At 50.2% G+C, this 26,072-nt stretch overlaps 1 protein-coding gene and 1 non-coding gene across 2 annotated transcripts in view; one reads left to right on the forward strand and one right to left on the reverse strand.

The window, feature by feature from the left end:
* The window catches only part of SLC47A1 (solute carrier family 47 member 1), a 32,387-nt gene that overhangs the window by 3,682 nt on the left and 2,633 nt on the right, over positions 1-26,072 (reverse strand). The window contains exons 2-15 of the mRNA XM_059878508.1: positions 19,025-19,126; positions 17,390-17,458; positions 15,758-15,906; positions 14,367-14,409; positions 12,736-12,780; positions 9,830-9,927; positions 9,531-9,628; positions 9,311-9,424; positions 9,161-9,228; positions 8,233-8,341; positions 8,064-8,139; positions 4,442-4,511; positions 4,083-4,215; positions 841-935 (exon numbers count right to left, since the gene is read on the reverse strand). Coding sequence (XP_059734491.1) covers positions 841-935; positions 4,083-4,215; positions 4,442-4,511; positions 8,064-8,139; positions 8,233-8,341; positions 9,161-9,228; positions 9,311-9,424; positions 9,531-9,628; positions 9,830-9,927; positions 12,736-12,780; positions 14,367-14,409; positions 15,758-15,906; positions 17,390-17,458; positions 19,025-19,126 — 1,269 coding nt within the window. The remainder of the gene's footprint in view (positions 1-840; positions 936-4,082; positions 4,216-4,441; positions 4,512-8,063; positions 8,140-8,232; positions 8,342-9,160; positions 9,229-9,310; positions 9,425-9,530; positions 9,629-9,829; positions 9,928-12,735; positions 12,781-14,366; positions 14,410-15,757; positions 15,907-17,389; positions 17,459-19,024; positions 19,127-26,072) is intronic.
* TRNAG-CCC (transfer RNA glycine (anticodon CCC)) lies at positions 7,367-7,439 on the forward strand. The gene has a single exon. It is a non-coding gene; the product is annotated as a tRNA-Gly (tRNA).

The raw sequence follows: 26,072 nt of genomic DNA on the forward strand, positions 1-26,072 counted from the left end.
GCGAGGCCAGTGCATGGGAAAGGTTGGCTGTAAAAAAGACGAGGAAAGTTGGGGACCAACCGTAGGATTCTCCCTTCCTCTTCCTTCATTCATTTTCTCTGTCACCTACTTAACACACTGCCCTGACCCTAGAAAGTTCATAAAGAAAGATGCCCACAGGTATCTTAATGAAACTTTGTTGTTCGGTGGGTAAGTCATGTCTGACTTTGCAACCCCGTGAACTGCAGCCAGGCAAACAGGATATAGTTGCTGGCATCCCACCTTTCTCTCCACTTCTAAATCTTGTCCTGAAATGGGCTGTTCAGGAGCAAGGCAGACGTCTAACATAGGACCCAGGGGGGAAAAGACCTTCTGTTCTACTGAATGAATAAACAAAGGGGAACAGATGTCCTTCACACCTGAGTTAATAAGCCCAGTTAAAACAGCAATGATATATACTCAATATTTTGTATTAGGGAAAAGAATCTGAAAAAGAAAAGGGTCTTCCTTGGCGGTCATGGTTAGGATGTTGCACTTCCACTGCACAGGGTATGGGTTCAATCCCTGGTCAGGGAACTAAGATCCCACATGCCACGTGGTGCGGCCAAAAAATAAAAATATTTTTAAGATTTAAAGAGTATATATATATATATATATCTGTGTGTGTATAAATGAGTCACTGTGCTGTACACCTGAAACTCACATGACATTGTAAATCAATTACACATCAATAAAATAAAACAATGATAAAAAAGGTAGCATTTATAATAATAATAATAATAAACCTTCCAAAATAAGGCAAAGAAAGGCAAAGCTGGTTCTGTGTGTTTTCCAGGGCAGGACGGCAGTGTCCATAGTTACCTGCTGGCAGGCTTTTTTCCAGTTTAGCCGGGCAATGAAGCCGAGGAAACACGCAGCCTGAGAGATGGTACAGATGGTGATTCCTGACCACAGACCTGGAGGTGGGGATAATTAACAGAAGTTAACTCGGTGGAAAGCCAGCTGCCCTGGGGAGTGTGTTTCTCCTAAATCACTTCTGAGAATCTGTTCTTATAGCAAAGGAGGGGCCCACAGTGAGCCAGAAACCTCCACCCTGCTCACTCTTGGTTTCCAGGAGGTTCCAGGGAGCCCAGAACCCTGAGGCCACTCTTGGGTTTGTGGATCTCAGAACAAATATCTGCAGGCTGTTTTTGGCCTTTGCAACCATAATGCTTGGCTATTAGGAAAAGTGAATATTCCAGGACAAACTGCTTTCTAGCAGCACCTGCAGACTCCCAATACCTTGTATCATCTTCCTCAACCAAGCAGACTCTACAAACTCTGCCACTCTACAAACGCAGACGTCGAGAATTCCCTGGCAGTTCAGGTGCTAAGACTCCACACTTTGACCTAAAAACCCTGCCCCAGACACTCACACAGGACCCAGAGGGGGACCTGAGTGACGAGGGTTCTGCCCAAGAGTGAACCCACAGCAGAGTCAGAAACTCCAAACTGAGAGACTGAATATCCAAGCTGACAGTAGTCTCAGTTGTCAGGTCTTACACAAAAATAGACCTCTGACCCACAATCTAAAGCAACCTGTCTAGGAAGCCAATCCCTTACCTGTAACTGACAGGCGAGAAGCCAGTCTGCTTCACATCAGACTCCTGAGAGGCCAGATCATTCTTTAGGGATAAGCTAAACAATTTCTGCAATAACTGATGCAAAATGTCCAAGCTTTGACTTGTAACTGACAGCCTCCCTAATTTCTGTCCTGGTTTCCCACTTAAGACCACCCAGAGAAAAGCAAACGTGCCCCCTGACCAGGCACACAGGATGCCCCACTTCTGGGCCTCCCCTTTGTCCCACCGTGGCTCCCTCCCCTGCCCCTGCCATGTAGCCGGCTAGATCTGGGTAAGGTGACAGGGGCTGGATGGGACTCATGCTTTAAGGCTTGGGTGGCCAGATCTCATGCACATTTTTCAACTCTGCTCCTTGGTACCCATCAGCCCATATTGTACTTTACAGGTGTGATCAGCCTGATCTTTAGAACAGTCAACCTGTCACTCCTACAGTGGACCCAGTGAAAGCAAAGCCTTCCTCTTCTGAAAATTCCCATTACACAGAAACCACAAGCTCCTCCACCCATCTTAAACATCAGATAACCACCTACGTGTGTGTGTGCATGCTAAGTCGCTTCTGACTGTGTGACTCCATGGACTGTAGCCCACCAGGCTCCTCTGTCCATGGGATTCTTCAGGCAAGAATACTGGAGTGGGTTGTCATGCCCTCCTCGAGGGGATCTTCCTGACCCAGGGACTGAACTCGTTTCTCTTGCATCTCCTGCTTTGGCAGGTGGGTTCTTTACCACCAACATTACCTGGGAAGCCCATAACCAGCTACCTCCAGCTGTATTTTGAAAGCTAGGAGTTAAATTTCCAAGGATTTCACTATACTATTGAAAAGATACCTGTTTGACTCAAGGAGGAATGCTGAAACGGGATGGTTATCAGGATTCCCTGGACAGGACCCAAAAAATCAATGTTGGGAAAGCCTCAGGGATTTAGGATGGCCATTGTGATTTTCTGGCCTTGCCCGTGAGAACCTGTAGCTCCTGACACTTCTCAGGGCTCCTGGTGTAGGTGGACAGCACGTCCTGCCAGAAGGGATACGAGTTTCAACACCAGTTGGTACAGGGAGTGTCCACTGTCTTCTCACAGAGCCCTCACTTCCTCAGAGTCCCCAGCTTTTTTTAAAAAAATTATTAATTTTTATTTGGCTACACTGGGTCTTAATTGCAGCATGTGGGATCTAGTTCCCCAACCAGAAATCAAACCCAGGCCCCCTGCATTGGGAGCAAGGAGTCCTATCCACTGGACCCCCAGGGAAGTTCCCCCCAACATCTTTTATATATGAATCAATATATAACATTATATTATTTCCAGTGTATAACACCATGATTCAATATCTGTGAAATGACCACCTCCATAAATTCAGTTAACACCCATCACCTCACATAGCTACACAATTTTTTTTGCTTATGATGAGAACTTTTAAGATCTACTCTCAGCAATTTTCAAATATACAATATGGTATTATTAACTACAGGCTTCCCAGGTGGCACAGTGGTGAAGAATCCACCAGCAAAGCAGGAGACGCAGGTTCAATCCCTGGGTTGGGAAGATCCCCTGGAGGAGGAAATAGCAACCCACCCAGTATTCTTGCCTGGGAAATCCCATGGACAGAGGAGCCTGGTGGGCTGCAGTCCATGGGGTTGCAGAGAGTTGGACAAGAGAGTGATGGAGCGGCTGTCACCATGCTGTAGATCACACCCCCACACCCCCAGGACTTATTTTCCAACTGCAAGTTTGCACCCTAACATTTTTTTAAGGTGATCCTTACCTATGCCTATGCTGTACACTCTGTAGGTGAGCTTTTGTTAAACAGCAGAGCGGGCCTAGTACAGCTCTTGGGACATAGATCTATACTTCAAAGTGAATTTCTATAATATTAATATTTTCCTTAGCTATGTCACTGGCAAACCCCAAAATATGAATAATGCCAGGAATTCTCTGGAGGTCCAGTGATTAGCACTTGGCACTTTGACTGCCAAGAACCCAGGTTCAATCCCTGGTCGGGAAACTAAGATCTCACAAACTGCCAGAAAATAAGATTTAAAATGACTTTCAAAAATATGAATAAGGCCAGAAACTCAGAATAAATAATTTTCCACACCAATGAAGTTTGCCTTGGCAACTCCATTCTTTGGACATCTCCCATATTTTTCATTAAAATATTATTGAACGAGAAAAATGTGCAACATACAAGACACATTGATCTGAAAGCTGAGTCTCCTTATCAGATGACGCCTCTGCCTCTGAGCTAGCCAAGAGCTGAGGGATACAGATGAGCACTGTCTCCACTGAACCCAGCTAGTGTGCTCAGGTTTTAATGTAATCACGTATTAACGCTGATGTACACCCAAGTATTATTTTAGAAATCAAAGCTGGGCAGTCACCCGTTTCTCTGTTCTTTTAAAGCGGCGTCTCAAAATCTGTCTCCGAGCTCTGACAGCCACCTCCCAGGCCGTGATCCCGGCTCTTCCTGCTCTGGGGGAGGCTTACCCAGCAGTCCAAGCCCAGCAGCAAACATGAGGGAGATCCCGATGGGAAGACCGAGCACGTAGTACCCGACAGCGTTGATGATGGCGCCCGCCTTCTGGTTCCCGGTGCCTCGCAGGATGCCTCCACAGGTGCACTGCAGGCAGACGCCAGTCCTGTGAACACGGCTCATGCTGCCCCACGACGCCCACCCCGGCACCCCCCACCTCAGGGGACTCTGCCTCAAGTCCAGGGCCTCGTGAAGTGGACGTGAGAGGAATATCCCACCTCCCCGCCGCTCTTCTCTGTTAAAATCTACCATCGTCAGCAGAAACTCGTGGATCGTAAAGGCGGCTGAGGTGGTACCACCGCTCAGTACTCACAGCCAGCCCTTCGAAGAGATGCGAAACCGCGTAAATCGGGACCACCTGGGCCACCAGGGAGACGATCTCTCTGTCGGGAGAACAAAGCAGAGCATGACTGGGAGGCGGACGTGGGCAGAGAGCAGGGCAGTGTGGCTCCTGGTGACCGTATTCTGACCGCCAGGCAGGGCTCCGCGTCTGTGTGGAGCCAACAGGCTCAGGTGTCCCGCCAACAACCTTTTCAGGGACAGTCCTACCTTGTTTTGGTCTGCAGTGGAAACTACTGTATCTCAAGACTTTTAGAAAACATATAGTCCCTGTGGTCAACATAAACAGTTCAGCCATATGATTTCACTAAAAAAGAATGCATATAATGTATACATGTAGCTGATTCACTTAGCTGTACACCTGAAATTTAACACAACACTACAAATCAACTAGACTCCCAATAAAGTTAAAATGAAAGTCAATCAAATGATTCTGTACTCCTCTCCTGCACCCCCCAAAATAAAATGGGGGTTATAGAGCCATCCTCCTTTTCACACAATTCCATGCACGTCCCCTCCAAGTGTCTGAGTGACGCACAACAGGATCAGGGTCAGGCTCCCTCCAGGGAACCAGGCTGGCAAGTTCTAAAGGCCACAGATAGAGTTTACAGAGCTGGCCTTGACCCTCACCTCTACAGCTAGAGACAGAAAGACACTGCCAGGGGCCGAAACGGCCGAGTATTCCCAATTCCTTCAAGTGGTTAACGAAGAAATGGCTGTCTGGCAGTAAATGTTGGTTGAATGAATAAATAATTAAGACATCCAGCACAGAACAGGATGGTCCCCCCTCCCTGCCAAACAAGGACAGAAGTACAGTTCTTTTATTCAAATGTTATTTTGCTTTTAATAGGTAACATATGCCAATGGTTAAAAGAAATTAAACAACATGAAAAGCATATGGAGGAAAATCTTATTTCCATTCCTTCCCCACTCCTCCCGTGACCTGCCCCCAAACCAAGGAACAGTTCTGGGCACTGTCTTTGTCCAGTGTTCATGAAAATAAAAGCAAGCACAAATATATATTCTTCTTTCCCCTTCTGGACCTGGTGTATGATTTCATGTTCTGACATTCTCTTCATGATGTTCTGTACCTTGACTTTTCTGCCTCGTGTATTACATTCACTTTTTAAAAATCTTATATATTTATTTTTGGCTGTGCTGTGTCTTCGTTGCTGTGTGGTATTTTCTCTAGTTGTGGTGAGCAGGGGCTACCCTTCCTTACAATGGGGGAGCTTCTCATTGCAGTGGCTTCTGTTGCAGAGCACGGGCTCTAGGTCTCGTGGGCTGGTAGTCGTGGCTCCCGGGCTCCAGAGCACAGGCTCAGTAATCGTGGTGCATGGGCTTACTTGCTCCATGGCAAGTGGGATCTTCCCGGACCAGGGTTCAAACTTGTGTCTCCTGATGTGGCAGATGGACTTTCCACCACTGAGCCACTAGGGAAGCCCCTATATTCACATTCCATCAGGATATATTATTATGCTGCTGAATCCTATCTACTCATATTTTATTTTGGATTTTAAAATTGACATTAATTAGGAAGATTGGCCTGTGGATTGCTTTCTTTTTTTATGTGAATACTTTGTCAGCTTCGGTACCGACATACTTGCTTCCTAAACAGAATGAGGAAATTTTCTTTTTTCTGGAACAGTTAAGGCAGCATTGGGATTATCTACGTCTTAAAGATTTCATAGAATTCTCCTTTGAAACGCTCCGGAGCTGGTGCTTTTATTTTCATTTTTGGCTGTACTGCGAGGCATGTGGGATCTAGTTCCCCAACCAGGGACTGAACCCGGGACCCTTTCAGTGGAAGCACAGTCGTAACCACTGGACCACCAGGGAAGCCGCTGGAGTTGGTGTTTTTTAATACATATGTATATATATTTTTTATTTGGCTGCACTGGGTCTTAGTTGTGGCATTCGGGATCTCTTAGTCACAGCATGTGAGATCTAGTTCCCTGACCAGGGATAGCACTCAGGCCCCCTGCATTGGGAGCTTGGAGTCTTAGCCACCGGACTACCAGGGAAGTCCCCTGGTACTTTAAAAATAACTATTTCTTATTTCATCTAAACAAATTGATCTATTTAGACCTATGTTTTCTAGAATAATTTTTTAATTAAAAATTTTTTGTAATTTGTATTGAAGCAAAGTTGATTTACAATGTGTTAGTTTTAGGTGTTAGCACAGGGATTCAGTTATACAGATACATGTGCATATACTTTTTCAGTATATACTGAAAAAGTCTTTGTTGGTAGCATAAGTTTTGAGAAGTTATTTCCCCACGTTTTAAATGTACTTGCAAAAGTTGTGCAAACTAGTCTCTTCCACTTTAAGAAAACTACGGTTTTTCAGTCATTTCCCCGTTTCTGACTGCATAGAGGTGCACACTGCCTTTCTGCCCTTTGTTTGGGTCAGGCATCTGTGTCATCCTCAGAATGTGTCATTAGTTCTGCCAGTTTCAGCTGAGCTTGGCCGTATCACAAATAATTTGATTTTGTGAGTTTTCTATGTCTCCTAATTCCATAAAAAATCCCATTGGTGGGACTCTTGTTTTTCACTCTATTCCCTGCTCTATTTGATTTTCCAAAAGTGCACAGATTGAGAATCAAACTTCCTACCAGGTTCTGCTGAAGCCATCCTGCAAGACAGACTTCTGATCAAGTGAAGAAGCTGAGCATGATCTCTGGCTACATCTGACTCACTCTGATGTGAGGGATATTCAAACATTTCACAGCAAAACGGCAAAGGCTGAAAGGTGACAACCCACCACCAGAAGTCAAAAGACAGATTCCCGAGGCATAGTCTGAGGGTCAGTTCCATCCACACCACCTGCTTTGTGAATCTAGGAGGGACAAGTCAATTCTGCATTTTGTAACTGCTGACGAATCCCAGTTACGGACTTCCCCGGTGGTCCAGTGGTTAAGACTCTGCACTCCCAATGCAGGGGGCGTGGGTTCGATCCCAGGTTGGGGAACTAAGATCCCACATGTCACATGGTTCAGCAAAAATAAATAAATAAATAAAAAGAAGCCCAAGGAAGGGGTAACAGCACAATATAGCTACCGAGTCAGCATACACTGTGGCCTCGTGGATGAAAGCTATCAAACCAACCTAACGGGATCTGCAGAGCACGGGGGACTTTGCTGGTGCAAGAATTCTTCAGTGATTGATCGATAATGTGATGTGTGGAGACAGCTCAGGGGTGAGAGTTCCACTTCAGTTCAGATGGACAAACACATTACAAGACTACTGCCAGCCAGGCACTTGGGCAGCTTCTGGGCCACCAAGATGACTCATGTTGTTGGGAAGGAAGTACTTTAGTGAAGATGGAGGCAGTGGTACCCAAAAGGAGTTACCATCTTTAAAAGATGTGAGTACTCCACTAGCAGAAACATACACCCACCACCCATGCCCACTGAGTCGGCTTCTAGATTATAAATTAGTTCCTACATCCTATCCGTTCTTGCCAGGTAACAACTGCATCTCTGATCTTGGAGGTGACTCAGGCTCCCCACCAAGATGCAACCATCCAGGAGGCCCAGTGTGAAAGCAGCTCCCACCGACCAGATTTACATCCCAGGAAAACCTCCACACTCACTGGTCCTTGGTGAAAACGTAGCCCACGACATCCTTGCAGCCTAACAACAGGACACAAAAGATGACAGCAAAGAGCCCTGGAGATCAGATGGCAGGAGAAGCACACGGTGAGAGAGGGGGTCTGCAGGGAAGGGCGTGGGGGCTGTGGGCGCATCCCCGAGTCTAGGCACCTGTGACCAGCAGGGCGACGGCGGAGGACGTCTTGGCCTGCTCGATGTCCCTGGCCCCCAGTGCATTCCCCACCCGGACGCTGGCGGCCACGCTGAAGCCTGTGGGGACCTGAAATGAGGACGGTGATGCTGAGACTCAGTCCTCCAGTTAGTCCTACATGCACATGCACACCTGTGCGTACCCTGGTCCTTCCCACACCACAGGCCCTTCTGTTCCCACGTCCCAGGTGCATTTCTAAGGCGACACTTGGGGAGGACAAAGCCCTTCAGAATATCCAGCTGATGCTTTCAGTAAAAGAGAGTCAAAGGGAAGCCTTTGATGACCAGGGTTCTCCTCCAGAGCTTCAGCACCCTCTTCCTTCCTCTAGCTGAACAACATCCTGCCCACGCATGGGGTCCACTCAGCCATCCTCGGGCACGTGCCTGGGCACGTGGGACACTGCCATCTCTTGGCAGTCGTGAGCAGCGCTGCTAGGAACTTCAGTACAAACATCTGTTTTCATGCCTTGGGGGTCTAACCTACAAATGTCACCGAGTATCCACAGGCAACAGAGACAGGCGGGAGTGGAGCTCAGCCCTGCCTGCAGCACCGTCAGCTTTATCCCCCACCTGTCCCCACCGCATCTGTGTCATGAAACAGGAAAAGAGTTGGCATGTTTGACAAGCGTGTCATCAAACCGAGTCCTTCGGATTGGGGCCGCGTTAGGAGTCAGAGGACCGGGAGCAACCCAGTCCTCTGGACCGTCTCCCCAAAGCCCTCCAGCTCACAGGGAACACCGCCTGCCATACCAAAAGGACCCTCCCAGGATCCAGGGTGAAATGTGCCCTTCAGGAATCATTTTACAACCTGTACGCGCTGACCGCCTGTGCTCAGCAGTCTTTGGAGGGAAGCACACAGCCCCGCCCCAGGATGGGCTCATACACTCACCATGTACACGATGACGGCCAGCTCATACGCAATGGACTGGGCTCCCAGCTCAACCATGCCAAGGACACCTGTGGGAGAGGGGTGGGTGACTGCGTGCTTCCCACGGGCCCTGGCTGTCCCCCAGCCGCCACCGGCCGGCCCCATGCTGACCGCTCAGGAAGCTCCCGATCTCGTAGGCCCACCACTCGATGCACAGCATCAGCATGCTGGGGACGGCCAGGCGGAAGAAGGGGCCCCAGTCCTGCAGGCACTCCCAGGACCAGCCTGCAGGCGGGACACAGATGCGGTCGGTTGCGACATGAATGGCCACCGGGCAGGGGCTCGAGCCGAGACAGGAGTCGTGTCCAGGCAGGAGAAAGGCGGCCTTTACCTCCCCAGGTGTCCTGGTGCAGCCTCTTGGCGAGGATGTACAGGAAGAGGAGGAGAGCCAGGGTGAACTGGGAGACCGTGTTCGCCAGCGCCGAGCCCCTGGGCAGAAGAGAACATGCTGACGGGTACCCCACCTCTCCTGCTGGTGACACAGCAGCCCCGGTCACCTCCTCCAGAGCAGCATCCCCCCGCAGGGTCCAGAGCGGCCCAAGGAGGAGGGTCAGCGTGGACACCCCACCCCGCCCTGGAAATCCACAGGAGGCCACCCTGCTCCCTGACCCAGGACTCCCTGGGACTCACATAACCCCAAGATGCATCTGATAGAGGAACAGGTAGTTGGCGAGGGCGTTGACCAGGTTGGCAGCCACACCAGTCACCATCTGGGGCAGAATGATTCCCTGAAACGAGAGGCCGTGCTGGAGACCCATAGGGACCGCGACTGCCACCCAAACAGGCGCCCTCATGGCCAGCAGGGTGGCTGCCACAGCTGCCGCTCCCGTCCACTGGGCATTCCCTCCTCTGGGTCGGCCGGAAGGGCATCTTTCTGGCCACGGACACGCGGCAGGAGAGAGGGAAGCGGCAGAGAGGGAGGACGAGAGGTGGCTCGTGCACAGGAGCAGCGTGAGCACATCACCTTCCCCGGACACCTGGACCAATGCTGAAGGTCGGGAACTAAGGGGACGCTATGACCCTGGGATGGGCGACAGACCCGAGCAGGTCCAGGCCTCCCACATTTCTGACCGACTGAAGGCATGAGAGTGAAGCGACATGGGACCAGGGCTGACGTCTCTCCTTGCAGCATCAGGACAGAAAATGGACGCAGAGAAAGCCGGCTGTGATGAAGGCAGAAGCACTGCTTCCCCCGACTGGAAGGGGCCGCCCACCGCAAGGGGGTCACCTCACTGTACAACGTCACCTTTCAGATGAGCAGAGAGAGAAGATGTGGTGTGTATATACAATGGACGATGACTCGGCCATGGAAAAGAATGACATTTTGCCATTTGCAGTGCACGTGGAAGGCATTATGCTCAGTGAATTAAGTCAGAGAAAGACAAATACTATATGCTTTCACTTATGTATGGAATTTTAAAAATAAAACAGACTCACAAGCCCAGAGACCAAACCAGTGGTTACCAGTGGGAAGAGGGAAGGGGGAGGGGCAATATAGGAGGAGGGAATTAGGAGGTAGAACCCGCTATTAATATGTGAGTTAAATAATCTACAAGGACATACTGCACAACACAGGGAATGTAGCCAGTATGTTATAACAACGATACATGGGAATTAAAAATTATGAATCACTATATTGTATATCTGTAACTTATAGAATATTGTACATCAACTATACCCCAATTTTTAAAAAGTGCTACCTCCTTGTAAAGCATCATGCCCAAAATCATAGGCTGTTTGAAATTCTGCTCTTTGAAACCACAGTATAAATCAAACATCTTAGGACTCCCCTGGTGGTCCAGTGGTTAAGTATCCGCCTGTCAATGCAGGGCACACAAGTTCAATCCCTGGTCTCGGAAGATCCCACATGCTGCAGGTTAACTGAGCCCGGCCACCACAGCTGCTGAGCCTGGGTGCTAGGGCCCCCTCCCCACAACTAGAGGAAGCCCTCGAGCAGCAATGAAGACCCAGTGCAGCCGTCATTCATTAATTAATTTTAAAAAGCAGTCTGGATTTCCCACAGGAGCCACAGTGTCTCTGGACACAGCAATTGGGGAGGGAGGGCTTGGTCACTCTGCAGGGCAGGCGGACACTGGCCACTTGCTTATGGCTCCTCTGCTCCGCCCTCCCTTCACACCGTCCTTCAGATCTCCCACCCCACCTCCACCCCCGCTCTGTGCCTGAGACCCATGCTCCCCTGGCTGCTCTGCATCCTGCGGGCTCATGGCTGCAGGCTCAGAGGCCAGACCAGGACCTTGCCAAGCACTCTGTTTACCGGGAGCCCTGGTCTGTTTCAGCAGGAGAGGCAGGTGACCCGATGGTTAGGTAGAGGCTGTGGGACCACCTGGCAGAGGGGGCCTGGGTGGGATCCCACTGAGGGAAAAGAGGAGAAACAGCGGAGGCACTGAGGAGGGACTGAGGCTAAGGCCCGTTGCACAGCTCCCTCTGCATCCCCACAAGCCTGCCCCTCACCTTTCTGCATCCTCCGCCCTTTAGTGACCCCAGTAACCTGTCCTCCACGTGTCACATAGGCAGCGGCTCCATCCTTTCCTTTTCTCCTGCATCTAGTCAGCCTGGGCAACCCCCTTCCATGTCCAGGCTCCCACTGCACCCCCCCAGTCTGGGTTGCACCCCCCTCTCCTTCCCACCTTGGGAAACTCACGTGTTCTCCACCACTCGAGTCCCCTTCCTGACCCCATGGCTCAGGACTCCTTCTTCTAGGTCGTCTCCCCTGCCTCAGGGCCTTCAGGGAGGGGTCCTCATACCCACTCCTCACTCAAGCACTAAGGAGCCCCACGTTTGTTGGGGGGCTGACAGGGCAAAGGCCCTCAAACAGGGTAACAAACTATGAGGGGACAGCCCAGAGTCCAGGGCACACGCTGGTTTCTGCCTCTTTACAGGCATTTCAAGTATACAATTCTGATACTAATAAAAACGTGGAACTTGTGGAAATCTTGTTCTGTTACGAGGATAGCACCTTAACTTTAAGGATGTTAAATAGGTAAAAAGCTTCCTTCTCCATCATCCTGCCCCTGTCACACAAGCCCGGGAGAGCCTGCCCTCATGGGCTGGTACCCTACCACCACCTGGCACCCTATTTATCTGGTCCTTCTGGAAGGAAGTCGACGGTCCCACACATGACTCCACACCTACAGAGCCAGGCTCTGGCCACTGCTGTTAGTCACCCACCAAGAGTCCTGATGACAGGAGGCACTTTCGTGGGGAAGCGGGTGCTTTCACATCCCCAGATGGCGGGAGCTGAAAGGTCGCCCCCAACCCCTCTGGAGCCAGGTGATGGTGCAGGGCCAAGAATCCTCCCTGCTGGCCCACCAATAACAATATTTCCAAATGGGAACCGGATCCAACTTTTCCAGTGCCAATAACAACCTATCCTTTCCTTGACTCCTCAGCCCTGCGAGCACCCCTCGGGGAAACACCCCACAGGGGCTCCGGATAGGCGAGCCTCTCCACCCGGTCTCCCTGACCCCTGAAAGGAGAGATGTGCTCACCCCCACAGGACAGGAGAGTCGAGTTACCTGGTTGAGCAGGTACTTCACTTGTAACGTGTAGAGGAAGGTCGCCTGCAAGACAACATGGGACAGAGGTCAGCACCCTGGCCAGCCTCACAGTGGAGAGCTGGGACCTCGGCCGGCCTGCCCTCTGCTCTCACAGGAGGCCCAGGCTGGGGCCCTCTTGGGAGGCTCGGGGGCAGGACAGGAACCCCAAGTCCGGACATCTCTCTTATGGGTGAACATGATCTAAGCACCCCTGGGGGAGCTGGGAGAGTGGTTTCCTTGGGTGCTTGGTTGGGACTCTCCTGGGGGCACTGGGCTTTGCAGGAGGCCCATGCAAACTCTGGATGGGTGCCCCCTTCTATAGATTAGGCTGCAGTCCTATTTGGTGGAATAAACTCAAGAATATTCAGTTCAGGGACTTCCCTGGTAGTTCAGTGGTTAAGACTTCACCTTCCAATGTATGGGGTGCCAACTTGGTCCCTGGTCAGAGTGCTACAATCCCACATGTCTCAGGGTACCCCCCTCCAAAAAAAAAAAAAAAAACCCAAAACATAAAACAGAAGCAATACTGTAACAAATTCAATAAAGATGTTAAGTAAAAATCTTAGAATATTCAGTTTAAAAGGAAAAAATAAAGACCACGATCTCAATTATGAGGGCAAATGAGTGCTTCTGAGGTCTGAATTACATCCCCTCCCAGTTCATATGCTGAAGCCCTCATGCCCAATGTGACCATATTTGATAAAGTCTTTAAAAGTGAAAATGTTAGTCGTTTCTGACTCTTTGCAACCCCATGGACTGTAGCCTGCCAGGCTCCTCTATCCATGGAATTCTTCAGGCAAGAATATTGGAGTGGCTTGCCATTTCCTTCTCCAGGAGATCGTCCCAACCCAGGGATTGAACCTAGGTTTGGTCCTCCAATCTACATTGGAGGCAGATTCTTTACCATCTGAGCCACCAGGGAAGCCCAAAGTCAATTAAGTTTAAATGAGGCCACTGGGGGGGCCCTGATCCAGCAGGACTGGTGCCCTTTCTGGGCAGACAAGCAACACTGGGGGTGGGCCTCCATGCCAAGGAGAGAGGCCTTGGAGGAAACCAGCCCCGACACCTTGACCTTGGACCTGCCAGCCCCCGAGACTGAGAAATCGGTTTCTGTTGTCTAAGCCTGTGATATTTTGTTACAGCAGCTCAGCAAACTAATCCAGCCACGTGTTTAACTGAATGAAATAGCTGTGCTTATTCACCAAGCAGGTAGGCCCCCCCCCGCCGAACACTAACACACGTGGGTTCCATGCCTCAGGCTTAGCAAGCAAGAGCCTCAAAGTTCCGGGCGGGGCCCCTGGGGGTCCGTGGTGGCAAGGATTCACCGTCTACAGGAGAAGTCTGAGCTCCTCCCTGCGGGTGAGCAGAGGCCCCTTCTGCTACAGGAGCGGGGACCCCGGCCTCTGCAGCCCTCTTGACCCTGGTGTTTCTTGAGGGATAAAGGTTTGTGTCTTTCCTGAGTGTGATGAAAACTACGCTTCCTTGAAGGAGCCAACTCCTCATGTGGGCATCATCGCAGGGCTGAACCAGATCCCTGAGCTCAAGGCATCTCCGCTGCCTTTTTACCCATGAACCTCAAGGAGGGACCCCCTTACCCCGTGGACACTTACAGGAAGAGCTGGAATGAAGATCATGACGTAGGTCTGGGTAAGCCTGTACAAGGAAGAGGGAAAAGTGACAGAGTGCTCCGTTTCCAGGGGAAGGTAGGCAGGACACAGCAACACTACCTTCACGTGCTTGGCTCTTCCTAAACGTACAGGCTGAAGCTGCTGGAGCACTGTCAGAATCTACACAGAACATGTCATCCTATGACCCGAGTGGCCATTCTTGGTTCTCCCAAGTCTCTCCAGGTCCAGGACACGGGGTTCAAACTGGGCACCCTGGCTGGGTAATTCTTGCCGTGGAGGCAGTCCTGTGTATCCCAAGATGGAGCATCTCTGGTTTCTACCAGCAGCGACACCCCCATACCAGTTCTGACGTCCAGAAACGTCTTGTAACATTCCAAGTGTCCCCTGGGTTCAGAGCCACTGGTTGAGCAGAAAGTCATAAAAGGTCTTTATCAACTAAACCAGCGGCTCTCAAACCTTGCGTCACATTTTAGAATCATCTAGGAGAGCTTTGAAAGACATGGACACCCAGGCTGCACCCCAGGCCAATTAAACCAGAATGCTAGGGACTTCCTGGTGATCCAGTAGCTAAGACTCTGTGTTCCCAATGCAGGGGGCCCAGGTTCGATCCCTGGTCAGGGAACTAGATGCTGCAACTAAAGATCCCCCAACTAAAGATCCCACAGGTGGCAACCAAGATCAAAGATCTCGTATGCAGCCAAATAACTAAATATTTTAACAAACAAATGAAAAGAACAACATGCTGGGGGAGGGCACCAGAGGAGGGGAGGGCGTTGTTTTTTTGTTTTTCTGCCACACCATGCTGCTGCTCCTGTTAAGTCACGTCAGTCGTGTCCGACTCTGTGTGACCCCACAGACAACAGCCCACCAAGCTCCCCCATCCCTGGGATTCTCCAGGCAAGAATACTGGAGTGGGTTGCCATTTCCTTCTCCAATGCCACACCATGCGGCTTTCAGGATCTCAGTTCCCCAACCAGGAATCGAACCTGGGCCCTTGGCAGTGAAAGCACAGAGTCCTAACTGCTGCACCACCAGGGAATTCCCCAGCGGTGGGCTTTAAAAGCATTCAGGTGATTTTAATATTGACCAGGGCCAAGAATCACAGAACCGGGAATCAACACCATGAACCACCATTTCATGTGGAGGGTGTTTGCAGATCATATTTCACCCAGAACTATTTACCTGAAAGTTACCCAAATGAGGACCAGGTATGTTATCCCATGGGCCAGGTATGGAGAGTCAGCTGAGGACAGCTTAACCTGCTCCTCATGCATGGCCTGTCCCTGGCCTTGTGAACCCCCAGAGTCTGAACCTGGCTGGCACCATCTTTCTGCCGGGATGGACCCATCCTGCCAGGGGGTGGCCCATCTCACCTGGACACGGCCGGGTCCTGCCTGAAGAGCAGCAAGATGAGCTGGGTGTTGAGGAAGAGCGCCCAGCAGGGCAGACAGCAGAGCAGCAGCACCAGCACGCCTCGCTGCAGGATGACGCCCACGTGCTTCTTGTTCTGGCTCCCAAACGTCTGCGTGCACAGTCAAACCAACACATTAACACAGAAACGGCACCCTCACTGTCCCCCAGAGGCCTCCAATCACGCCCCACAGAGAGACAGATGGCCCCAGAAACTGCTACATTTTAGGTATCAGTGGTTCTCAAACGTCGCTGCTCATCAGAATCACCTAAGGAACATTTCTTATATCTCTGATATTTCATTGTTAGGGTATAGAAACACAACAGGTTTCTGCATATTAATTTTGTGTCCTAGAACTTTACCAAATTCATTGATGAGCTCCAGGTGCTTTCTGGTGGCGTCTTTAGGATTTTCTATAGCATCATGTCATCTGTAAACAGTGACAGTTTTACTTCTTCCTTTCCATTGGGATTTCTTGTATTTCTTTTTCTTCTCTGATTTCTATGGCTGAGACTTCCAATACTATGTTGAATAAAAGTGGAGCAAGAGGGCATCCTTGTCTGATTCCTGATCTTAGAGGAAAAGGTTTCAGCTTTTCACCATTGAGTATGTTAGCTGTGACCTAATCATTGTTTGGTCACTCGGTCATGTCTGACTCTCTGCAACCCCATGGACTGCAGCACACCAGGCTTTCCTGTCCTTCACCATCTCCTGGAGTTTGTGCAAACTCATGCCATTGAGTCAGTGATGTTATCTAACCATCTCATCCTCTGCTGCCCCCTTCTCTTGACTTTAATCTTTCCCAGCACCAGGGTCTTTTTCTGTATGGTCTTTATTATATTGAGGTACGTTCTTTCTGTGCCTATTTTCTGAAGAGTTTTTATCATAAATGGATGTTTAATTTGGGGAACATTTTTAAATCATTGATGACAGGGGCTTGATAAAGATAAGTCTGGACTTAACTGGTCCACAGTAGGTCCCAGACACCAATAATTTGTAAAATCTCCCCATGTTCATGTAATCCTAATGTGCAGTCAGGGTGGCCTCACCTGGAAACTGATTAGAAATATGATGTCCTGGGCCTCCCCCTCCCCAGACCTACTGATGCAGAAACTTGGGGATGGGGGGGGCACTGGAGCCAGCCCCTATTGCTTACAAAACCCACCATGCACAGCCCTCCCCAGCCAGCTCAGTGACATCTTGGGCAGCTTGAAATTAGCCACTGGGACCGGCATACACAACCAGTCAGGACATTCCCCACCCCAAACCCAAGACCTGGTTCTTCAGGCTTATGGTTGGTGGGGGGCCCCCAAGTGACTCTGACACACATGCCCGTTTGAGGACCCCTGGACATACCAAGCTCCACAATGTTGGAAGTGATAAAAGGGACTTTTACAAAACATCCCCTATCTGTCAAGACGTAGCAGTAGGGCAGTCATGCAGAAAAACGCCACTTCCCAGAACAGAGAGACCTGTGGCCACACTTTGGAGCCAGCAGGAGAGCTGAGAAATGTGGCAAGGGTTTGCCCTGGGGGACTCCACCCTCCAACTGGTGCTGGGCGGGGGAGTGACCTGACCTGGGGCTGCCACTCACCTGGGAGATGAGAGTGTCACAAGCAGAAGACAAGCCGAACCCCACTGAGACACCAGTAACGTTGACCACCTGGGAACAAACCAGGGAGGAGGCTGGGGGCAGGTTCCCCCTCTGCCCGTCAGAGCCCCGGAGCCCTCAGCACTCCGCCCAGAGCCTGTGCACAGACCTCCCCGTGCCCTGAATTAAAGGACAGACACAGTGTTGGGAGGAAAGGACATTCAAGGCCGTGGTGACAACACTGCATTAGTCTTTCTTAGACATTTGTTCCCCAGGTCTTGGGCACCTTTTTCCGAGGTTCTGAGGACCATGAACCCTTCTTAAGGGGCCTGCGGCATGGCACAGAGCAGTCCTGGGTGAGCCCACTTGCTAGTGACCAAGGATGACCCACACAACACCCTGAAGGACTCTGCGAGAGCAGGAACAAGTCTCAGAGCCAAGACTCATGCCTTCCAGCATCCACAGCATCCCCAAACCAGGGAAGTCTGAGGCCCTGCCTGCCTCCACCCGCTGCCCCCTGAGTCTGCAGGAAGCACCAGGGACAGCAGTCCCCGCCAGGCCCAGCCCGGAAGCACCAGCTTTCCTGCACTTCCGTGGCCAAGAAGGATCTGTGGGAAGCTTGCTGAGTTCCCCAAATATCCAAACATCAGAGACCAAAAAGGATAATTAAACCAGGGTTGTCCACGCTGCTCCCTGAAAGCAAAGCAATCCACGAGCCCCTGGGGATGGTTCAGAGCACCTTGCAGGCTCAGAGGTGGCAAGTTCAAATGCCCGATGGACCAGGTGTGGGAGGCCGATGCGGGCATTTCAGAGGACACACCTGAGGCAAGAACTTGAGCGAAACATCTGCTGGCCCAAGTGAACAGGCTGGCAGGGCCCCCAAGCCAGCAACCACGGCTGAGGGCAATGACACCTCTCTGTGGCTGTGGGGCTCACGTCTGGGGTACAGAGAGGACTGGTGCCTCCTGATTTTTTTAATTTTTATTATTTAAATTTTTTAAAGTTTTATTATTATTTGGGGTTGGGGGGGGCGCGGTAGGCTGAGCTGGGTCTTTGTTGTGGAACAACAAGGGATCCCCACCAGGGATCCAGCCCATGTCCCCTGCCCTGAAAGGCAGATTCTTAACCACTGGACTACCAGGGAAGTCCCTCCTCCCAGTTTCAGGTTTGGACCCGGGCACCCAGGGTTTCATATTCTGGCATCTCGGGATAAGAGACAAATCCAGAGCTGGGGGAGGGGGGAGGGTTTCTACTGGTGAACAATTCCCTACTTCCAGATGTGGGGTCAGGGTGGGAGCCAGAGCTCCAGGGATGGCAGACTAGCTGGCGTGGCAGACAGAATTCTGGCCCTCCAAAGACGCCCCCTCCGGAGCCTGGCACCTGAGGAGACACATACCTGGGGCGGCTCCCTGGGGAAGGAGAGGTAGGCTGAGGACGGAAACACGGTCCCAGCCCTGCCCACACCTGGAGGTTAGTCCAGTGAAACCCCTTTCAGACCAGTGGCCTCCAACAGTGAGAGATTCAGGCACGTATGTGTCTTCCCTGAAGCCCCAAAACTCTGATCATCTGTAAGAGCCACAGGAGCAAATGAACACACAGACGGCTTCCTATCTCTCAGCTGGCCAGCCCTGTACGTACAGCAATTGCCAGTGTGACAGCGTCCAGCTCCAGCTTCCCCAGGTGCCCGCAGAACACAGAGCTCACAAAACCGATGAGGAACACCATCAACTGGGCCAGGAACTGGGAAGAGACAGAAAACACGAAGCTGCAGGTGAGGGCCGCCATGGCAGTGGAAGGAAGGCGGCGGGGGGTGGGGGCTCCCAGGTGACCCCGCCCTCCCCGGTGGGCTTGGACCAGAGGTAAGGAGGTCTGGCTTGCACGGAGCCTCCGCCAGCTCTCACAGGCAAACGAGCAGCCTCGGGTGGACTTCTTGAAAAATATGCAAGTTCATTTGCTGCCTCCAGTATCATGTTTCTGAGAACTTCCAACTTTTAAAATTTATTTTTCACTGTAGATTCTCATACCGTAGACTGCATGCCTATTTTCCCTGAAATTTCTAGAGGCTGCCTCCTGGGATGACCCCGTTGTTATTTCAGATTCCTCCTGAGGGCTGAAGAGAACAGCTTTCAACGGCCAGCAGAACAGTCCACGGAGAGGAACTCCTGAGGCGGACCTGAGGCTACCTCAATGGAAGGCCAGTGGGGTCTGGAACGATGGAGTGAATCATCACCAGTCTGCCAAGCATCTCAGATTCCACAAAGCCTCCAATATGAGGGCAAATGCAGCTTGAGGAACACGGACTCATTCTCCCTCACCATTCCAGAACTTCCAGCCTCACCTCTGGACACTGACTTATCTCCTCAGGTTAATTTAAAACCACCTTCTGTGACCTGCCAGACCCGGGAGGTGCAGGACTTCCCGGGAAGCCCATCGGCCCCACACGCCCCTCTCAAAGTGCACACCCGGGGCTCAGGGAGCTTGTGCAGGTCCAGCCAGCACTGCTGCCGTTCAGTCCTTCGAGGGCGAAAGCTCCTCCGGTGATCTCAGGCGAGGCTCCCAGTGACCCTCGTCCTCACCTCTGTCGACCCACACTGCCATCGGCTAGCGCCGCAACCACCCAAGATTGCCATGTGGGCATCGGACCTGGCCCTGCTGGTGACGGTACAGGTGACCGCCTGCTTTCCCTCCCTGCACCTGGAGACAGACAGGTACATCTCCACAGGTGGACCCAGATCGACAGACCTTGAGAGGCCTGCTCTCAGCCGTGTGTGCACGTGTGCATGCGTGTGCGGCGGCGAGGGTGCATACATCTCCACATCGAATTCCAAACCTCAACCCAGTTCCTGCTTCCCCCACTGCAGAGACCAAAGTTTCACACTGCAACTAGAGAGAAGCCCCCACCCAGAATGCTAGAGAAAAGCCCACACAGCAATGAAGACCCAGCACAGCCAAAAATAAATAGAAATTTTGAAAAAGGTTGATATGAAAACCCCAATTCTGTAGACCCTAAAGTCAGAACCAGGGGCCCCCGTAGGCCTGTTCCCAGGAAGTGGCCATGACTAAATGCTGTCCCCACCCCACAGATATTCTGTGGTTTCATTCACAGAGTTGGTGTCTCTTTGATTGTGAATTTATATTAACTTTAAAGGGCACAGGGCCCTTATTTGGGTATATTCAGCATCACTATCAATCTTTTCAGTTTTTTTTAAGCCTTTTTGTGCATAAACTACATCTACTTCTGCTTTATTGACTATGCCAAAGCCTTTGACTGTGTGGATCACCACAAACTGTGGAAAATTCTTCGAGAGATGGGAATACTAGACCACCTTACCTGCCTCCTGAGAAATCTATATGCAGGTCAAGAAGCAACAGTTAGAACTGGACATGGAAAAATGGACTGGTTGCAAATCGCGAAAGGAGTATGTCAAGGCTGTATACAGTCACTTGCTTTTTTAACTTCTATGCAGAGTACATCATGAGAAATGCTGGACTGGATGAAGCACAAGCTGGAATCAAGATTGCCAGGAGAAATATCAATAACCTCAAATATGCAGATGACACCACCCTTATGGCAGAAAGTGAAGAGGAACTAAAAAGCCTCTTGATTAAAGTGAAAGAGGAGAGTGAAAAAGTTGGCTTAAAGCTCAACATTCAGAAAACTAAGATCATAGCATCTGGTCCCATCACTTCATGGCAAATAGATGGGGAAACAATAGAAATAGTGAGAAACTTTATTTTGGGGGGCTCCAAAATCACTACAGATGGTGACTGCAGCCATGAAATTAAAGGACACTTGCTCCTTGGAAGAAAAGCTATGACCAACCTAAACAGCATATTAAAAAGCAGAGACATTACTTTGCCAACAAAGGTCCATCTAGTCAAAGCTATGGTTTTTCCAGTAGTCATGCATGGATGTGAGAGTTGGACCATAAAGAAAGCTGAGCGCTGAAGAACTGATGCTTTTGAACCGTGGTTGGAGAAGACTCTTGAGAGTCCCTTGGACAGCAAGGAGATCAAACCAGTCCATCCTAAAGGAAATCAGTCCTGAATATTCATTGGAAGGACTGATGCTGAAGCTGACACTCCAATCCTTTGGCCACCTGATGTGAAGAACTGACTCATTGGAAAATACCCTGATGCTGGGAAAGATTGAAGGAGGGAGGAAGGGGACAACAGAGGATGAGATGGTGGGATGGCATCACTGACTCAACAATGGACAGGAGTTTGAGCAAGCTCTGGGAGTTGGTGATGGACAGGGAAGCCTGGCGTGCTGGGGTCACAAAGAGTTCATGGGGTCGCAAAGAGTCGGACACGACTGAGTGACTGAACTGAACTGAACTGTCATAAACTGTTGCAAATGATAGTCATAGATCTGTTTTCCCCTTTTTCATCAGACTTCAATATTTCCGTAACACAATGTCCGGTCACTCCGCAGGCCACATGTAAGCTGTTTCTGTGGCTTCACAGGAAAATGCACTTGCCTCCTCCATGGTCAGGTCTCTGGGCTGCTTCCCAGGTTTTGCTGATACAAATCACACTGCACAGAATGTCTTTCTTACTTGGGTGGGGCCAGACATTTTCTTAGGGTGAATGCCTAGTGCACGGGTGGGATCTCTCAGAGCAGAGGCTGGGAAATCTAGCTGAGATAATCCATGAGTGCATGTGTGTGTGTCTGTGCGTGTATGTGTGTGTGTGTGTGCTCAGTAGTGTCTGACTCTTTGTGATCCTATAGACTGTAGCCTGCCAGGCTCCTCTGTCCATGGGATTTCCCAGGCAAGAATACTGGAATGCGTTGCCATTTCCTCCTCTAGGGGATCTTCCTGACCCAGGAATCAAACCCACGTCTTGTGCAGAGCTAATCCACTCAACCGTTGGGTTGAAGGTGGGTCATCCCAGTGGTGCAGTCCTTGGATGGCCAGACTTGCCACACCCCAGCCTCAGGGGCGGAGGGGGTCCTGGCTCCAGAGTTCACGTTTGCTAACCACACACCTGAGATCACCCAAGGGTCTTGGTCAGAAGACTCATGCCCAGTCCCACTTCAAGCGACAGAGTCCAGATGTCCATGGGCTGAGGGATCTGTTTTTCAGCATACTCCCCCCCGCACCCCACTATACTTGTCCAATCAAGTGGGGGCCGTCAAGGACCAGACCTACAGAACCTACAGGGCTTGCTTTTGGGCCCACAGGTTGTTCCCCCAGCACCTCAAGGACTCCTGCCTGGGGTTCAGACAGGGGTAAGTGGACAACAGAGATGGCCGGGCTGTCTGTGCATGTCTCTGCCTCCTGTCATGGAGACCCTCGTTTTCTGGCCAGGAGGCTTTGGGAGAGTGCCCTCTGGGGCTGGATGCCAGAAGGACAGAGGGTGTGAGCCTGCCTGGTGTGCTGTACCAGCCCAGTCCCCAAGGGTCCATCCTCGCCCCATCCAGAGATGCCAGGAAGGTCAGCATCAGCAGCAAAGGTCAGCCTGGCAGGATGCCAGGTCACTGGGTGCACATACCTGAGGTAAGTGCAGGCAGGGGGGCAAGCTGGACACCCAGCCCTCAGTCACGCAGCCAGGTCAGAAGCGCAGTCAGGACCCAATCACCTGACTCTCAGAAGGTCGATTCTCCAGTATAGTGAAAATGAGTATACTACCCAAAGCAATCTATAGATTTAATGCACTCCCTATCAAGCTACCAATGGTATTTTTCACAGAGCTAGAACAAATACTTTCACAATTTGTATGGAAATACAAAAAAAAAAATCTTGAATAACCAAAGCAATCTTGAGAAAGAAGAATGGAACTGGAGGAATCATCCTGCCTGACTTCAGGCTCTACTACAAAGCCACAGTCATCAAGACAGTATGGTACTGGCACAAAGACAGAAATATAGATCAACGGAACAAAATAGAAAGCCCAGAGATAAATCCATGCACCTATGGACACCTTATCTTTGACAAAAGAGGCAAGAATATACAATGGAGAAAAGACAATCTCTTTAACAAGTGGTGCTGGGAAAACTGGTCAACCACTTGTAAAAGAATGAAACTAGAACACTTTCTAACACCATACACAAAAATAAACTCAAAATGGATTAAAGATCTAAACATAAGACTAGAAACTATAAAACTCCTAGAGGAGAACATAGGCAAAACACTCTCCAACATAAACCACAGCAGGATCCTCTATGACCCACCTCCCAGAATACTGGAAATAAAAGCAAAATTAAACAAACAAATTAAAATTAAAAGCTTCTGCACAACAAAGGAAACTATTAGCAAGGTGAAAAGACAGCCTTCAAAATGGGAGAAAATAATAGCAAACAAAGCAACTGACAAAGAATTAATCTCAAAAATATACAAGCAACTCCTACAGCTCAATTCCAGAAAAATAAACTACCCAATCAAAAAATGGGCTAAAGAACTAAACAGACATTTCTCCAAAGAAGACATACAGATGGCTAACAAACACATGAAAAGATGCTCAACATCACTCATTATCAGAGAAATGCAAATCAAAACTACAATGAGGTACCATCTCATGCCAGTCAGAATGGCTGCTATCCAAAAGTCTACAAGCAATAAATGCTGGAGAGGGCGTGGAGAAAAGGGAACCCTCTTACACTGTTGGTGGGAATGCAAACTAGTACAGCCACTATGGAGAACAGTGTGGAGATTCCTTAAAAAACTGGAAATAGAACTGCCATACGACCCAGAAATCCCACTGCTGGGCATACACACTGAGGAAACCAGAATTGAAAGAGACACGTGTACCCCCATGTTCATCGCAGCACTGTTTATAGTAGCCAGGACATGGAAGCAACCTAGATGTCCATCAGCAGACAAATGGGTAAGAAAGCTGTGGTACATATACACAAGAGAGTATTATTCAGCCATTAAGAAGAATACATTTGAATCAGTTCTAATGAGGTGGATGAAACTGGAGCCTACTATACACAGTGAAGCCAGAAAGAAAAATACCAATACAGTATAATACATATATATGGAATTTAGAAAGATGGTAACGATAACCCTGTATGCGAGACAGCAAAAGAGACACAGATGTATAGAACAGTCTTTTGGACTCTGTGGGAGAGGGAGAGGGTGGGATGATTTGGGAGAATGGCATTGAAACATGTATATTATCATATGTGAAACGAATCGCCAGTCCAGATTCGATGCATGATACAGGGTGCTCGGGGCTGGTGCACTGCGATGACCCAGAGGGATGGGATGGGGAGAGAGGTGGGAGGGGGGTTCAGGATGGGGAACACATGTACACCCGTGGTGGATTCATGTTGATGTATGGCAAAACCAATACAATATTGTAAAGCAATTAGCCTCCAATTAAAATTAATAAATTTATATTAAATAAATTTGAAATTGAAAAAAAAAAGAAGGTCAATTCTTGTCCACTCCTTCGGAGCACAGAGTACAGGCCAAGCACGGGAGCATGGATCTGAGTAAGGGGAACACCATGGCTCCAGCCCCACCCCAGGGAACCCAGGGCATCACAGGGAAAGATGTTCAACACGGAGCAACACAGAGGATCACACAAGACGGGCACTGCAGACAACACAGGAACCCAGGAGTCACAGAAGTTTCTGCCGCAACCTGGCTGTGAGCGGGCAAGTGAAGGGGGCCTGTCTGGGAGAACGTTCCAGGCAGGATGGGGTGGGGTGTGAGGGATGGCTGGGGCTGGGAAAAGGTGAGGGCAGGAGGCAGTTGGATTTGTGGGATCTTAGTTCCCTGACCAGGGACTGAAACTGGGCCCTTGGCAGTGAAAGCTCAGAGTCCTAACCACTGGACTGCCCAGGAGCTACCACCTTCGGCCAAGGTTATTTTCTGCCTCCAGCAAGTCTGGTCCTGCGACATCTTACATAAGGTCACTGAACACCCCTGGCTCCTCATTCCCCACCTACAGGGTAACAGTCAGAGATCAGCCTGCAGGTTCGTGGGCAGGAAGCCAGTCTCTCAGATGCCCTTCTGCTTGGGGGGCGTTGTCACTAGTCTTTGTCCTTCAGCCTTAGACCCTCTCAACTCTCTCCTGGGTGAGCCTGTTTCCATGGAGATGGAAACCAGTGCCCTCTGTCTGGACCTGGCTACCGCAGATCTTTTCTATCCTCACCAATGCACTGCACAGCCTGTGTCCCTGAGGAGCACGCAATCCCTCTTTGAGATTATTCTTCAGGACTGACAGTTCAGTCTGGTGAAGAGAAGCTAATGACGAGGAGAAAGTTCAGCTGAAATGCCTAAGGCCAGGTAACTTCAACAACTGCCTTCCTGCCCCAACAAACGCACAGTTTACCTAAATCTTTAAAGGAAAATGTGGCCCAGCCTCTGTTCAGATGTGCACAGCTCATCTCACATGCTTGCCTTTGTGTTCTGCATTATTCTCTCTTTACAGCCCTCATTTAAAGCTCACTGCAGGTGTGGTAAATCCTAATCCCTCAACCTGATTCCTACATTGGATCCTCATGGGTCAGTGTTGATATGAGAGGCCTGGAAGGGATAGGGTGAACGGGAGACAGAAAAGCAGAGAGAGGAACCTCAGACCAAGGTCCTACCTAATGGATGGTGGACCCTCAGAAAGCGAAGAGGGGGACCCTGAGCAGGCAATGAGGGGCACCTCTCCCCTCCCTCATGCCCCCAGGAAACAGAAAACCCAGAGGAGAGGGGAACAGAGACAGAGAGGGACCAAGAGGGGC

The sequence above is a fragment of the Bos taurus genome, chromosome 19 (genome assembly GCF_002263795.3).
Source record: "Bos taurus isolate L1 Dominette 01449 registration number 42190680 breed Hereford chromosome 19, ARS-UCD2.0, whole genome shotgun sequence".
In the NCBI taxonomy this organism is placed as follows: domain Eukaryota; kingdom Metazoa; phylum Chordata; class Mammalia; order Artiodactyla; family Bovidae; genus Bos; species Bos taurus.